This window comes from Neoarius graeffei, chromosome 7 (assembly GCF_027579695.1).
Source record: "Neoarius graeffei isolate fNeoGra1 chromosome 7, fNeoGra1.pri, whole genome shotgun sequence".
NCBI classification, from domain to species: Eukaryota; Metazoa; Chordata; class Actinopteri; order Siluriformes; family Ariidae; genus Neoarius; species Neoarius graeffei.
Window position 1 is genome coordinate 79,322,805 of NC_083575.1, and position 17,070 is coordinate 79,339,874.

Consider the following 17,070-nt stretch of genomic DNA (forward strand, 5'->3'; position numbering starts at 1 on the left):
GGGAAAAAAAAGTCCACCACATAAAGGTCAGAATGTCATTCCAATGGTGTAGCAGCCACAGTCCCACCAAAAGGCGCACGAAAACAAGCCCCACGCCGCCTGCACAGCCACCACTATGCCGCCGGGCAACACCGCCCAGAACACCGCGCCATGGATCCACAAAGTGAGCACAGAAGCACCACCACGCAGAGCACCAGTACGTCCCAAACTATGCCTGCTCAGCTGCTGCGACACCATCGACCAACATCACTCGGAACACCGCGCCAAGCACAAAAGCACCACTGCACAGAGCGTTGGACAACCCCGATGTTAAAATGAGCAATGAGCTCACTGCAGTCCATAGCTAGGAGCACAGGCATCACCCACGGCAAATCAAGGCCTGGAGGGAACCGACGCCCAAAACTGAGTCCGGAGCTACACCACAGCCGGCGGACAAAGCGGTCAAACAAAAAGCAAACATCAAACTACACAAACACAGAAAGGAAAAACAAAAGAGAAAATAAAATAAAAAGCTCTGGTGAGAAGCGGCAGCCAGAATGCGTACAGCGTACTCTCAACCGGAAACGGAGGGGAAACAAAAAATGCCTTCGACAACACCGAGTGGTTCGTCTTCTTATGGTGCATATTGGCTGTTAAAATCTTTGTAGTCTGCTTCTGCCTCATTTGAACTACCTTGAGCACTAGAGACTGGTCATTCATTCCACTCAGAATCGCTGGACATCTTTTTAATCGTTATTAAAATGGGAGGAAGCCATGGCTTCAAGCTTATGTTGTGGAAGTCTGTATCTCAAAAGTAGCCAAAAAGTATACTTACATGAAAGAAGTTGCCTTAAACACTTTTACTGCACAGAAACAATGCAAGCATGAATGATTCCTGGAAAAACACTGAAGTCTAAGTTTCTTCCATTAGCTTTTAAGTCAGGTCCCTTTTTGGGAGACCTGCCCTAGGACCACCCCAAAACAAAATGGGAAGCTCCTATTAAAATCATTGTAAAAGGACTTTCTTTGTTTGAAACACAGGCTTCTGATCGGCAGCCCAATATGGGACTTCTCATTGGATAAAACATATTTCCCACTATTTTTCAAAAGAAAACAGACTTACTAGCATTTACCATATGGCCTTCTCAGGGTTTTACTACTTAATGATGAGTCTGTGTTTGTTGTGCAAAACACCTTTACAATGATAATCAGTGGTGGAGAACACAAGATGATCACATGTACATGAGGTCCTCTAAACATGCTAAATAATACAACAATTTCATCATCTCATCTCATTATCTCTAGACGCTTTATCCTGTTCTACAGGGTCGCAGGCAAGCTGGAGCCTATCCCAGCTGACTACGGGCGAAAGGCGGGGTACACCCTGGACAAGTCGCCAGGTCATCACAGGGCTGACACATAGACACAGACAACCATTCACACTCACATTCACACCTACGGTCAATTTAGAGTCACCAGTTAACCTAACCTGCATGTCTTTGGACTGTGGGGGAAACCGGAGCACCCGGAGGAAACCCACGCAGACACGGGGAGAACATGCAAACTCCACACAGAAAGGCCCTCGCCGGCCACGGGGCTCGAACCCGGACCTTCTTGCTGTGAGATGACAGCGCTAACCACTACACCACTGTGCTGCCACCAATTTCATCATGCTCTCAAAAAATAATTGTACTGTGTCTATGGATGTGTGTGTGTGGGGGGGGGGGGGGGGGGGGGGATGTGTCTCCAGTGTGTGACTGGAGATGTGAGGCCCATAAAATATTGAAATGGGAGAGTAGTCTTTCTGAATTACTCAACAGTGGATTAAAAACATAACTGTGGCTACAGAGACGTAAATCACCTTTTGGTGCTTCCAGAGACAGAAAGTCTACAGGAATCCCAACACATTCTGAAGCTCTAAACCACAAGCTAGAGACAAAATTATCTCACAGTTAGAGAAGCAGCTTTAGGACCAAAAGGTCACCGGTTCAGTTCCCTCGACCAGCAGGAATGGCTGAAGTGCGCTTGAGCACGGCATCTAACCTCCAACTGTTCCCCAGGCTGCTCTGGGTTTGTTGTACATCATGCTAGATAAATGCCTGTAATGTAATATTAAAAGGTCGATAGTGTACTATCTACAGACTATCATAAACAAAGTTTCATGAAAAGCAAGCACTTTGCAACTGTGACATCAGCAAAGTACACTACCGGGGTCACCCAGACAATTTTGTGTTTTCCATGAAAAGTCACACTTTTATTTACCACCATAAGTTGTAAAATGAATAGAAAATATAGTCAAGACATTTTTCTGGCCATTTTGGGCATTTAATCGACCCCACAAATGTGATGCTCCAGAAACTCAATCTGCTCAAAGGAAGGTCAGTTTTATAGCTTCTCTAAAGAGCTCAACTGTTTTCAGCTGTGCTAACATGATTGTACAAGGGTTTTCTAATCATCCATTAGCCTTCTGAGGCAATGAGCAAACACATTGTACCATTAGAACACTGGAGTGAGAGTTGCTGGAAATGGGCCTCTATACACCTATGGAGATATTGCACCAAAAACCAGACATTTGCAGCTAGAATAGTCATTTACCACATTAGCAATGTATAGAGTGTATTTCTGATTAGTTTAAAGTGATCTTCATTGAAAAGAACAGTGCTTTTCTTTCAAAAATAAGGACATTTCAAAGTGACCCCAAACTTTTGAACGGTAGTGTACATCCCGCAATAAAACTCAGCTCAGTCCTTCGGACATATCTTTTTTTAGATATACTACAGTAGCTAAGGTTTTCAACTAAAATTTAATAGGGTTTTGTTTTTATAAACTTTCCATGTACAAGTTTTTATTTGCTTATTGCACAGTAGGTAAAAACAGGGAAACCTTTTGCTTCATAGCCACTTTCAACTACCTTTATTACCTCCGCCAACTTTGTTGGAGGTTCTGTCTTCGCCTCCATTTGTTTGTTCATCTGTTCCCAACATAACTCAAAAAGTAGTGAACGGATTTTGAGGAAATGTTGAGGAAAGGTCAGCCATGCGCCAAGGAACAATTGAATAGATTTTGATGCAAATCCAGACATGTGGCTTGGCGGACGGAGGTGTGTACTCTACCGAGTGTCCTTCTAGTCGTAACATGCGTTCAGGGTGGTTAGCGTCTTACTAATCAACAAGCAGAGCCAGTTATGTTCTCGTTGAAATACGGCCTTGGGTGGATATAAAAATAGCAGTCTGGTTCTGTTTTCCAATAAGGACAGCTTTTACCTCAGGGTAGCAAGTGCTGCCCCAAAACAATGCCACTGGGTAGCTACTGAATAGAACGTGGATTGTTTTGAAGGCTATAGACTGTGATAATATTGTGTGTATTTAATATTTAAATAATATTGGTTGGTGTTGAGTGATATATCAGATGTATTCCATTCAGCTAGCGTGATATTGAATAAGTCGAAGATGAGTAGCTGAAAGGAATATATCTGATATACCACGAAAAAAGTCAGCCAATCTCATCTCATTATCTCTAGCCGCTTTATCCTTCTACAGGGTCGCAGGCAAGCTGGAGCCTATCCCAGCTGACTACGGGCGAGAGGCGGGGTACACCCTGGACAAGTCGCCAGGTCATCACAGGGCTGACACATAGACACAGACAACCATTCACACTCACATTCACACCTACGGTCAATTTAGAGTCACCAGTTAACCTAACCTGCATGTCTTTGGACTGTGGGGGAAACCGGAGCACCCGGAGGAAACCCACGCGGACACGGGGAGAACATGCAAACTCCACACAGAAAGGCCCTCGCCGGCCCCGGGGCTCGAACCCGGACCTTCTTGCTGTGAGGCGACAGCGCTAACCACTACACCACCGTGCTGCCATTATTATTATTATTATTATTATTATTTTACATACACATTCCTTTCGGGTGTTCAACGCATCTTTCTCTTTCAAAGTTCTCTCAAAATCTTCTGCATTTAACGAAGCAAACCTGTCGGCCATGTTTGCTTACAAATTGTCACAGCCGCTCGCTAGCGCAGAAGTTTTACGTCTCTGACGTGACGTCATGTTGTCTTGACAACCATGCAATATCGTAAACCGTATTCAACGCTCACTCTCCATTGGGCAGAGTGATGTAATACATGTAGGATAAGCGATATGCTAACAACATTGCATGCTATCAAACCAAAAAAATTAAACCTGCTAGAAGGGAAGAGAACACGTTTTTATTCCATGAAAAAAGTGTCCTGTATGGATAACAGTACGGTGTATCATATGACTGATTATTGGCTCAAGTCTTATTTTGACCTTTGAGTGCGAAATTAGTTTCGCTCTGAAACGGATTATAAGATTATTAGTAATCCTCTTAAAAATGCATTCCTTTAAAGCCGTGTGGTACTCCGGTATACTTCCCTGCTGTCCGGGGTGTTCCGACGTCCTTCTCGGGTTATTCAAGGTGGTCGGTGCGATGAGCTTGAACGTCAACATGCAGCAACAAGGTCGAATCAATTTGCCGTTTTGTTGTTGTTGGGTTTTTTATTATAGTTTGTTTGTTTTGTTTTTTGCTTCTAATGTTATCCAGCAGCTTTTCACTTCCCTTTCTGTGCTGTCTTGGTTGACCAGTACATGGCAGGCCTATAAATTCATCTCAACTCATCCAGTTCTACTCCTCACGGCTATTTCATGCTCTCTCGCTCTCTGTCGGTCTTTCTTTTTTCAGATTTTCCTCTCTCCTCGCTTTATCTCTCAGTTGCACGTAAACACATCTCCGTGCCCATGCCCACTGAAGCAGTTATGAGTGATTTAAAGATAGTTCATAGACGGTTCCAATAAGTTGTTTGGTTTTGTGTCGGATGCTTGTACACACGGACTTCCTCTCAAATTCCATTTTCGTAACCAGACTCTGAATTGGATTCAGATAATTACTAAATAATTCATTAAAAACATTAGACTTCTTGAGCCCTAGGAAAGGCCATACTCTGCTCACACTTTAAGCTTTCTTTGTTTATCTAGTCCTCTCAAACCGAGCTGTTTTCACACTTTTTTTTTAAGCACATAAGACTTTTCACACAAACCTTACACACACAAAGTTTCTGTCACTTGTTCAGCTCTTCAGCATATTCACTTCATTCTCATTCTGCTGAACACCAAACAGTATTTGATTTGCTCCTGTTATCGAGCATTATTTTACACTACTTCATACAAGAACATGTGATCTGGTGTATGAGGTGCTTCCCGATACTCTAATTCATGCCTCTGTGATTTATATAGATAATTCACAAGGACTTGTAAGGCAGGGCGGCATGGTGGTGTAGGTCCACGTGGGTTTCCTCCAGGTGCTCCGGTTTCCCCCACAGTCCAAAGACATGCAGGTTAGGTTAACTGGTGACTCTAAATTGACCGTAGGTGTGAATGTGAGTGTGAATGGTTGTCTGTGTCTATGTGTCAGCCCTGTGATGACCTGGCGACTTGTCCAGGGTGTACCCTGCCTTTCGCCTGTAGTCAGCTGGGATAGACTCCAGCTCGCCTGCGACCCTGTAGAACAGGATAAAGCGGCTAGAGATAATGAGATGAGATGAGACTCGTAAGGCAGACGTGCCACATAACCTAAGCCTTATAATAAACATGTCGGTGTTTAGTGCAGAAAAAAAACCAGATAATTAACAGTTATCCGACGAAATCAAGTCGTACGTGAGCTGATAGCCGACGAACCGTGCAGCACCGAGTCACCTATAAACCGTGTACGACTAGATTGAGTGGAAGAACTGTTTTATTCTATCCACATTCACTGGATTTTTAGAAACGGAGCATTTTTTAAAATTATTTTTAGTTTTTGATCAATAAAAACTTTACAAAACGTCCAACAAAATAATTTCCGCGTAGAATGAAAACAAACCGGTGAAATGACAGTATATTTGTGAAAAATGCTATAATAATAATAATAATAATTCTTGAAAAGTAAAAAAAACCAAGATATGTTCTTACCATCAAATACTTTTATTCCATATTTTGTTGGTAGGTGGTTGTTGTTGTATTTTTGAGGTTTTGTTTTCGATTAGAGTTTTTATTTCGTCCTCAGTTGGTTCAGTAACACACTCCGCCATTTTTGTTTTTCCTCTACTCACGGTATATGAGCTGATAGCCTAGTAGTAGAGAAGCCAATCAGAGCGCATGATTGCTCATATCCAGTGAATGTGGATAGAATAATTGTTGATATGGTGAAGTGATGTTTGTTTAACCTTTATGGAAGGAGTCTTCGGTGTCGGTGCTTTGTAAAGCTTCCGGATTTCCCAGTAAATCAACTGCAGGTTTGGTTTTTCTCATTAACTTATAGATTTTTTTTTTTTTAATAAAGTAAGCAGTAACTTGCTTCACGTACAGTATGTTTCACAACGTTAAATGTAACTATAAACCATTAAAAAGCATGACATGTCCTTCATTGCCTATTTGGAAATTGTAATTGTTGGAAAATTGCTGTAGAAGTGGAATAACGCGCTATTGTTATGCGAAAGTGATACACTTCAGGGTGGTACCGTACCACAACACCTTGGTGTGTGTTTATTTTCCTATCACGTTACATTCTGTACTTGTTAAACAAGTCATCATTTGGCAAATTCGCTTGATGTTGATTCCTGTTGTCCTCGTTTTTTCAAATTATGAACACGGACTACTGCCGTCCTTGATCCTGTGCCAGAGGTACAAAACTAATCTCTCTCTCTCTCTCTCTTGCTCTCTCTCTCTCTCTCTCTCTCTCTCTCTCTCTCTCAGACCCGTGAGCCCCTGAAACTCTCCGAGCTCAAAGCTGAAGTGTCTCCACGGATCTCAGCCGAGGATCTGATTGATCTGTGCGAGCTGACTGGCCCTGCTCACTTCAAAACTCCTGTAAAGAGACCCAAGGCAGTCAAAACCAAGATCGTTGCAGTCGACATCCGGAGCAACGAGGAGTATCCTTTAATAAACACTGAGCTGCAAACTTGCAGTCACGTCCTGCTTTTATCCAAGCCGCCTTTATAAACACCAGATGTTGATCGGTGAGGTAAAAGGAACTTCAATTCCTTTAACACAGTACAATAAATATAACTATAAGGAATATATATATATATATATATATATATAATTTATTTCAAACTTCAGAAGCAGCATGCAAATGTAATAACGCCGACTCGTCTCACTTATCTGTGCTGAGTCACATAAAATACTTTGTTTTGAAATCAGTGAAATAAATCTCAATTCCACCTTACCTTTGAATAGTTTCAGACCAAACTTTGTCGCATTTTTAGTGCTTTTTGGAACAGTATTTTCTTTCTTCATTTGTAATTCTTCCTACATGGTAGCTGCGGGGTCTTAAAAAAGTCTTAAATTTAATATTCCAAAATTAAGGCCTTAAAAAGTCTTAAATTGCTTTGCCCAAGTCTTAATTTTTTTTTTTAAAGATTTTTTTGGGCTTTTTGCACTTTTATTGGATAGGACAGTGTCGAAACAGGAAATGAGCAGGAGAGAGAGACAGGGAGGGATCGGGAAATGACCTCGGGCCGGAATCGAACCCGGGTCCCCGGATTTATGGTATGGCGCCTTATCCACCTGAGCCATGACGCCCCCTTAATTTTTTAAACAAAGGTCTTAAATCTACTCATACTATTCTGCAATGTGAAAACATGGGTTTTGCGTAACATCAGTGAATTTCTTGGAGTATGCGCAAAGAAAGAAACAATATTGATACATTTTCGCGCCGGCGCAGTCGTCGGAGTCCGTGGTGGAGAGGAGACTCCGCGAATCGCAGCATGGGGAAGTGTCGTTTTAATCAGCAGTGGCTTTCAGATGAAAGATATCGTGACTGGGTGAGGGAGGTTCCTGGAAGCGACGTTGAAGCAAGATGCTGTGTTTGTCGAAAGACCTTCAAGTTGTCCACTATAGGTCATTTCGCTTTAGAGTCTCACATGAAGAGCTCAAAGCACATTGCATCTGCCCTCCACCGCCACCAGCCCATCGCTCAGTTCTGCACGGTTCAATCTCCGAATGCACCTGGAGTTGGCACTAGCACCACTGTCGAACGTCAGCAGCATCAGCCAAGCCAGACATCATCGGCAAGGCTAGCAACAACACAAGGGCCGAGCAGTGGCATGATGGGTGTCGGTGGAACCCCGACACTTCGGGCAGAGGTGCTCTGGATTTTAAAAACAATTACGGATCACCACTCGTACAGCTCGAATGAGGCGAACTCTTTAAGGCTGTGTTCCCAGACTTGGAAGTCGCTACAACATTCTCCTGTGGAAAAAACAAAACGTCTTGCATAACAAAATTCGGTCTTGCTTGTCTTGAATGTGAAGATTTGACAAGCAATGCACATAATGATTTAAGTATATAACTTTCAAGTAAAAATACTTTTATTATAAAACATTTGTCATTATTGGGAATTTGATCTGGTGTTCTACGACTGCATAATGGGTGCGATGTAGGTCTTAATTCTCATTTAAGTGGTCTTAAAAAGGTCTTAAATTTATGGTGGTCAAACCTGGGGAAACCCTGTCCTAACTCACGGTGACAAAGTGATTAGCCGCCATTTTGAGTCATTCGAGGTGATTACCAAGAAATAGTCCGAATTTAAAGAAGAAGAAGCCTTTATTTGTCACATTTTTGAGTGTAATTCCTTACAGTGAAATTCCTTCTCTGCTTTTAACCCATCCGAAGCACACAAGTGAACAATGAGTGCACACACACGCACGCCCAGAGCAGTGGGCAGCTATGCTGCAGTGCCCAGGGAGCAGTTGGTGGTTAGGTGCCTTGCTCAAGGGCACTTCAGCCATGATACAGAGGGAGGGGAAAGTGCTGTTCATTCACTCAACTCCCCTCATGTTTCTCTTGCCAGTCCTGGGAATCGAACCAGTGACCCTTTGGGCCCAAGGCTGCTTCTCTAACCTTCAGGCCACGGCTGAATTTCTTGACCAATCAGCACGCCTGATTTTCTATAATCGCTTGCGGATTTATACTAAAACAGTATACGTACGTGTGTGTGAGAGAGAGCGTGTGAATTTTCTCTTATAAACCAGCATGAACGCTTCAAACTGAAGCCACTGATCCATCACTGCTGGCTTACAGTACTGCACTCACACACCACCTGCGTTCTCACCTAAAAGAGCTCAGAAATTGCTTGATTCCGACACGTACTGCCCACACAAGCTGCTTATCCAAAGCACCATTCTCAATCTTACACACACACCATGCAGTGCCAGCTCATGCTCCATATGGCCTTCATTCTGCATTCCTCTTTACCTTTACACATTTATCAGCAGATTGTTTAGCTTTGTGTTGCCAGAACACAAACTGTTCCACGTAGGTGGTAGTAGATCATCAGTGATGTGCCTGACCTACTGACTGGATGATTGTTGTTGTTGGTTCAAATCCTAAGTCCAGCGAGCTACTGCTGAACAAGGATCCTGAGCAGCTCAGGTAAAAGCTCTAGGAAGCTATAAAGAGTCGGATAAAAGTGTCTGCCAAATGAATAAGTGTAAATGATATATGAAGGAAGTGTTATGCTTGGTGAGATTAAAGTATTCTTCTGATACCTTTCAAGCAGAAATGTCAAACTTAACATCCGCTGGCGAAATACTGTTCTTGCATTTCATTTAGCCTGTGTGAACTTATGGAAAGTAATAATGAAAGGCCCTGAAGCACAGTTTGACTCACAGCAGATATTAGCGTAATACAGTATAAAGACTGAGTGCAAACTGCTACGTGGATGAAACAGTTCTGTCAGATTTTTCCTCAAAGTTATTAATGTTTAAAGACGATAGCGGCAGCACACGGTTGGTCATGTGTTCATAATATCTTGTCGGTCCTAAATGAATACAATAATATCATAGTTATGACTCAAAGTTAACTGTATGGTAACTCGTTACTCATCAGCCCTGATAGAAACCGACATAAACCTACATTAACCTCCTAAGGCCCAAGCTATTTTTTTTACATGCATTTTTTATTTCTCTTTGCTATTTGGGCTTATTAGAACCTGATTAGAATAAAAACTAAGCATCGTCTTTTGATAAGATGTACTTTTAGAGAAAAAGTATGTCCACATATGTGGATTCTTGTTCCGAATTTCCATAAAGTGCTGTCCACGCATGTGACCGCTAAGCCCTAGGAGGTTAATAATAACAGTATGGACCAGCTACTGCACATGAAGGCCATTTACAACACAGTTTGAAATTGTTCTGAAATACTTTCTTATTAATTATGTAAGTATTTTTTTCTCCCATTTCATTTTTCATATGAGGGCTTTTGATGAGGGTAAATCAAATGAAAACCTTAAAGCGGAACAGAAATTGGAGAAGCAGAAACGTGTTAAGCACTGCAACACTTGCACTAAACAAAATGAAGATTATATGGAAAATATATTCGCTTTTATCACACCTATATTGCGATTTAAAATAATGTACGTTTTCCAGTGGCTAAATGTTGCTATTAGAGCTGGGATTTGAGCTCAGCCAAAACTTAGCCAGACATACCAAAAAAGCAACAGAGCAAAGGATTTTGGAAGGGATTAGCGGCAGGCTGTCCGGTCGCGCCGTTGTGTATAGTTGTCTCATCTCATCTCATCTCATTATCTCTAGCCGCTTTATCCTGTTCTACAGGGTCGCAGGCAAGCTGGAGCCGATCCCAGCTGACTACGGGCGAAAGGCGGGGTACACCCTGGACAAGTCGCCAGGTCATCACAGGGCTGACACATAGACACAGACAACCATTCACACTCACATTCACACCTACGGTCAATTTAGTCTCACCAGTTAGCCTAACCTGCATGTCTTTGGACTGTGGGGGAAACCGGAGCACCCGGAGGAAACCCACACGGACACGGGGAGAACATGCAAACTCCGCACAGAAAGGCCCTCGCCGGCCCCGGGGCTCGAACCCGGACCTTCTTGCTGTGAGGCAACAGCGCTAACCACTACACCACCGTGCCTCCCTGTGTAGTTGTCGATGCTGATTTTAAAAGTAACTTAAGTAAATTACACAGGGAAATGAATAATTGAGTATGCATGAAAAATACCGTAGCGAGCGTGCAGCGTGGAAGAAGAGTCTGGAGACGGAAATCTTAGTTTCTCGGTCGTTAGCCTGTGCTACTTGCTCTCGATAGCACTGACTTGACTGCTTTATTAGCATTCGCGAACACTACTGATGAACGCTACAATGGCTGGAAGGTAACTTCACTGCCATGCTGACGGCGCCGACTTGCGGTTAAGTTACCGTTGGCCTTCAAAAAAGCCTAGGATGATAAATTTTTGGTTCCTCTCACTATAAATCAATATCTGATTGGTTAATTCATCTGTCACTTCCTATATAAACATACACTGTCATGGCCTTCTGTCCCGGCGATGAAGTCCTAACCAATGAGTGAGCAGCGCTAAACTCTTCTCAGCCAAGAGACAACAAACAAAAGAATCTCATCAGATAACTTGAGTTTAATGTTTTCAAGACAGTAACCCTTTCATTTCTGAAGCAGATTTGATAGAAAATGAGGCCGAATTAGAAGACAACAATTATAACGAAATTATGAAAGGAATGAAAGCAATTGAAGAATGAAAGAAATTAAATATGACATTTGATTTCTACTATAAAGTAGATACAGGTTGGTTTTTTTTTGTATTTTCTACATTGTAGAACCATACTGAAGACTAACACTATGAAATAACATATATGGAATTATGTGGTAAACATAATCAAACAGTGCCAAACAGTAAATAGTAAAAATACAGTAAATAGTAATTCTGAATGAGGGAACAATTGGTAAAACATAGCCATGTTATATATATTTTATATATATATTTTTGGCCCTTCTGACACAGCGAGTGTTGTGTAGCAGATCCAGAGATGGCAACTCGGTGCCAACGATGTTTCCAGTTAAATCGTATCTCCTCCCTCCCTCAAAGAACTAGACCTGGCAGCATGGTGGTGTAGTGGTTAGCGCTGTCGCCTCACAGTAAGAAGGTCCGGGTTCGAGCCCCGGGGCCGGCGAGGGCCTTTCTGTGTGGAGTTTGCATGTTCTCCCCGTGTCCGCGTGGGTTTCCTCTGGGTGCTCCGGTTTCCCCCACAGTCCAAAGACATGCAGGTTAGGTTAACTGGTGACTCTAAATTGACCGTAGGTGTGAGTGTGAATGGTTGTCTGTGTCTAAGGCTACATCCATACGACAACGGCGATATTTTTTTTTTTAAATATTGCGTCCACATGGGCAACGGATCAGTAAAATATCAGGTTCATATGGCAACACAACGCTTGCTGAAAACGATGCAATACACATGCCACACCACTACGTGCGCTGTAAGACGGTCCCATCGGAGACACCAGAACAATAGAAGTAGACGCATGCGCATAACTGCGCATGCGCACAGTGACTATCCCTGTCACTGTCACACGCACACACTTTCTCACTCCCTATCCTATGGATATAGTCCCTTTTAAATCACGTGCTCGTTTTTTGAATGGAGACGCGGAAAGAGGAATGAACGGGGGTAGATGGAAGCCGGTACGCCAACATTCTGATATCCTCCAGAATTCTTTAATGGTCCGGAATAAATTGAATGCTACACGTTGATGGATTACTTTGTTCTTCTACGCCCTTTTTGAGGAATGTATTGTCGGACTTAAACCAACATCTGAAGAGGTGAGATCGCTCCTTTTTTTCCCCTATTTTTGCTGGCGGGATTGACTCTGCCCTAAGGGCTATTCTCTCTCTCTCTCTCTCTCTCTCTCTCTCTCTCTCTCACACTTTGCACCATTACACAAAATATTCACAGTGAAAATATTTTGTAAGCGCGTTTCATGAACCAAGTTATAGGATTTGTTGACAACTCGCATCGAGTTCGTTACACTTCTACCCTGCGTGAAGCACTGACAGTCATGTGGTTGTGACGTCATCGTAAACAAATCCGTTCTACTCATCCAGACGACTTCGCAACGGCGCCGTTGCCAGATTTTTTTTCACTCTGGAACCCGTTCTTAAAAGATTTCGTTTTGGGGCACCCAAAACGCCGGTGCCGTGTGGACGCCAGGCCGAAATGATAAACAATTTTATCAGATTCACCTGAATCCGTTGCCGTGTGGACAGGGCCTATGTGTCAGCCCTGTGATGACCTGGCGACTTGTCCAGGGTGTACCCCGCCTTTCACCCGTAGTCAGCTGGGATAGGCTCCAGCTTGCCTGCGACCCTGTAGAACAGGATAAAGCGGCTAGAGATAATGAGATGAGATGAGAACTAGACCTTCTGCACAAAACTTGGTCACTGGATTGTCAGGTTTTTTGCGAACAAATTAGCAATTAGTTTAACTTCACACGTTTTCTCCTGACTAGAATTGTATCTCCTCTCTCATTTATCATGCAAATTCAGTCCTGATGGATGTTTTGGGTCGATCTTCGCTCGGGGGACAACATTTAGTACTTTGTTGATTTTCCTGTTGTAAACAGTTTGTCGTGGAGGTCGGTCCTCGCTCTCTCTCTCTCTCTCTCTCTCTCTCTCTCTCTCTCTCTCTCTCTCTCTCTCTCTCCTCATTGTCACAGTTCAGTTCTGTTTGATGTTTTGGTCGTCAGGGTTGTTTTGATGGCAGGCCAGCTGAGATACTGCGTCCTTGGTGTTCTGGTTTTTCCATCCTTTCATTTATTTTTTCAGTCTTCGATAAGCACTTTATCCTGGTCAGAGACATGCTGAATCCAGAGGCTTTTCTGGGAATATTTGAAGTGAGGCAGGAATGAGTCTCGTCCATTGTATGGAGATTTTCAGACTCGGTGTAATCAAGTGTCGTCCCACAGACTAAACAGCAGCCGTTCTTTTAGCCAAAGCTCCCGTTTTGTGCATTTGTAATGCTAATGTACTCTATGTTTACTCCCTCGCCTTCCTGAACGACGGTCTCGTTTCAGAGAGATGACTCGGCGCGTAATTGATTTCACAGAACGTGTCGGTGTTTGCAGTTCCCCTGATGTGACACAATACTTCAAAAGAAGGATGATTCAATTACTGCAGGACCCTCATTATAGAAAAGCGCTGACGTTTTTTTCTGTGTCTCTCTCAAGTTATTTCGCCTGCAGTTCTCTCGAGCTTCCTCTCTTGTCAGGCCTTTGGATTCGCTCCCTCATTAAGTCAATTTTCTGATTTCTCGTCCTGGCCGTGGTCCTCCTCTTCCCAAGATACTGTCTTGCCACCTTTATTTATCTCCATTGGGGCGTTCTCCTGTCCTCCACACTCTCATTTTCATCTCCGTTGCTTCACTGAGGAGCTGCGATGTTTTCGCCTGTCCGTCAGGAGGCTGTTGCTCACTCTACTGACTGCGACTGACTCTCAAGAGTTATAAAAATACAGGCTGCACCTTTAGGAAGAAAAGACACATTTAACCATGTGACATTTTCAGATTGAAATATCAGTTTGACCCTTAACCCTTGTGCTGTAGCTTCAGTCGTGGTCACATCCCAGGCAGCATTAATGTTCCGTACAGCTCAGTGTTTGGGCCAGACGGAGAGCTGCTACAGTGCCCCAGCACCAACGCACTGGCCAGCTATAAGAGCCGAGTCGTCGTCATCCTCAGCAACATCACCAAGAACGCAGCTGCGGTCAGTACCACATCTGTCTGTCTCGCTCTTTCTTTCTTTCTTTCTTTCTTTCTTTCTTTCTTTCTTTCTTTCTTTCTTTCTTTCTTTCTTTCTTTCTTTCTTTCTTTCTTTCTTTCTTTCTTTCTGTCTCTTTCATTCTCTCTCTCTCTCTCTCTTTCTCAATCTTCCACTTTCTTATCCAACACTTTCTAATTCTCTCTCTCTCTCTCTCAATCTCCCACTTTCTTATCCAACACTTTCTAATTCTCTCTCTCTCTCTCAATCTCCCACTTTCTTATCCAACACTTTCTAATTCTCTCTCTCTCAATCTCCCACTTTCTTATCCAACACTTTCTAATTCTCTCTCTCTCTCTCTCTCTCAATCTCCCACTTTCTTATCCAACACTTTCTAATTCTCTTTCTCTCTGTCTCTCTCTCTCTGTCTCCCACTTTCTTATCCAACACTTTCTCTCTCTCTCTCTCTCAATCTCCCACTTCCTTATCCAACACTTTCTAATTCTCTCTCTCTCTCTCTCTCTCTCTCTCTCTCTCTCTCTCTGTGTATGTGTGTGTGTGTGTGTGTGTGTGTGTGTGTGTGTGTGTGTGTGTGTGTGTGTGTGTGTGTGTGTTTTGGTGCACTCACTCCCGGTTGCACTTGTTTCCTGCAGTTTGCGGCTCACTTGGTGAAGGTGAATTTCCCTCGCGTGTGTGTCCTGGATGGCGGCATCAACAAGATGAAACCCACCGGCCTTTTAACTGTGCCATCTCCGCAGATCTAAATGTGTGTGTGTGTGTGTGTGAGAGAGAGAAAGGGTAAAAAAAAAAGCTTTTTTTTGTACCATGTCTTGAATATGGCATGTGAAAGATATTGAGTTTGTGCTTAAATTTAATCTTCATGAACTAGAATGAGGGCATTTCATCATCTAACATTACTGTAATAAAGGATAAATTAAACCTTGTTTTCCCTATTCTACTGTTTTGCACAGTAGGGATATTCATTTTGTGTGTGTGTGTGTGTGTGTGTGTGTGTGTGTGTGTGTGTGTGTGTAGAGAGAGAGACTCGGAGTTGGTTATCAGCTCGAATGGGAGTCTTAGGCATTGTACTGTATCCTTTAATGTCTTCTACACTAGAACGCTTTACACCACGATTCTCGCTTCTGATTGGTCAGAAGGGGGGCTGAATAATTTTGAGCAGCAGCTCTGGCAGCACTTCCAGCTGTAACTCAAATCCCAGCTTTATATTACTGCGCTCTTTCTAATACAGTATTGTTTCTACAGTAACAGCTGACACAGGGACTTACCCAGTGGATGCTTCTCATAAACCGATTATAAATATGTGTAATTGTTGATATGGTGGATTCTGCTGTAAAGAGATGTTGAACATTTTATGAAAGGAGTCTGTAGTATCAGTGCGCTCTAACAGTCAAACACTTTGTATTTTACACCACGTGAAAGTCTTCGGGACCGAGGAGTCTGAGCAGTAGCATGATGACACATTTAGCTTTTGTCTTATTGATTTCAAATCAGAAGCTGGTGAGGTAACAGTGGTTTATAGGCGCTCTGGCATAAGTGATAAGAGGAATGAACCTTTTTCACTGACGTTCCGTGACATTAAAGCTCCATTGTGTGAGATTTGGTATAGATGACTTGCAACCACGTGATTAAAATGTGCTACGTCATGAGTGTCCGCCAGGATGATGGATTTACAAAGCAACTAGGACAACAGCCGCCGAAAGCGTGTCTGTAAACAATGCTGAATTTTCTCAGTATTACTGCGATTTGAATGCTCGAGCGAAGATTCGATACAAAGAGAAGATAGATATGTGTGGGTTTTGACCCATATTATTTTAAAAAGCCGGATTTTTCTGAGGATAAGACGCTTCTACTGACCATCGAGTACCCAGATATCGCGTTCTGTCTGGTTTGGCAGACTTCATGGGTTGACAAATCTCAAACGAAGGCTTATAAGTCCATGGAAGCCTAGAACTTCTTTGTCTCTGGATGGGTAAATACCTTATTAATTAAAGGAGAACTGAAGGCAATTTTTTTATCATCAAAATTCTATTTATCTCGTGTTATTAAATATAGGAATGCATTTTTTAGAGCTATTTTGTCACTGCAAGTTCTGAGTGTTTGAAATATGCTCTGTAATGTATCAGTCCATATGTCAAAGCAATGGCCGTAAATGAGACTCGTTGAGACCTGTGCGAGACATCGTAGGACGGAAGTAAAATGTACAGCGGAAATCAAAGTGACCGACATCTGCCAACGTTGTCAAAAGATGCGCGCGCCCTCTTTCGAATGCTGACAGAATCAAGCCGGAAGTTTTCCCTGTGTCCGAAATCACTCCCTACTCATTATATAGGGCACTATACAGCGTGGACGCCATTTTGTAGTGCTTTCCGAAACCTTAGTGAGGATTATGTGGGAAATGCGCTGAGTATAATATGTATTTATCACAAAAATGCATGCGTGTTTATTATTTTGAAAACCCACCAGCCGCCTAATCTGCACGTTTTGTGTGACAG

At 42.9% G+C, this 17,070-nt stretch overlaps 1 protein-coding gene across 1 annotated transcript in view; it reads left to right on the forward strand.

The window, feature by feature from the left end:
• tbck (TBC1 domain containing kinase) overlaps positions 1 to 15,562 on the forward strand; it is a 297,287-nt gene extending 281,725 nt beyond the window's left edge. Inside the window, exons 24-26 of the mRNA XM_060926464.1 lie at positions 6,739 to 6,914; positions 14,404 to 14,563; positions 15,211 to 15,562. Coding sequence (XP_060782447.1) covers positions 6,739 to 6,914; positions 14,404 to 14,563; positions 15,211 to 15,321 — 447 coding nt within the window. The 3' untranslated portion in view covers positions 15,322 to 15,562. The remainder of the gene's footprint in view (positions 1 to 6,738; positions 6,915 to 14,403; positions 14,564 to 15,210) is intronic.
• The last annotated feature ends 1,508 nt before the right edge of the window (positions 15,563 to 17,070 follow it).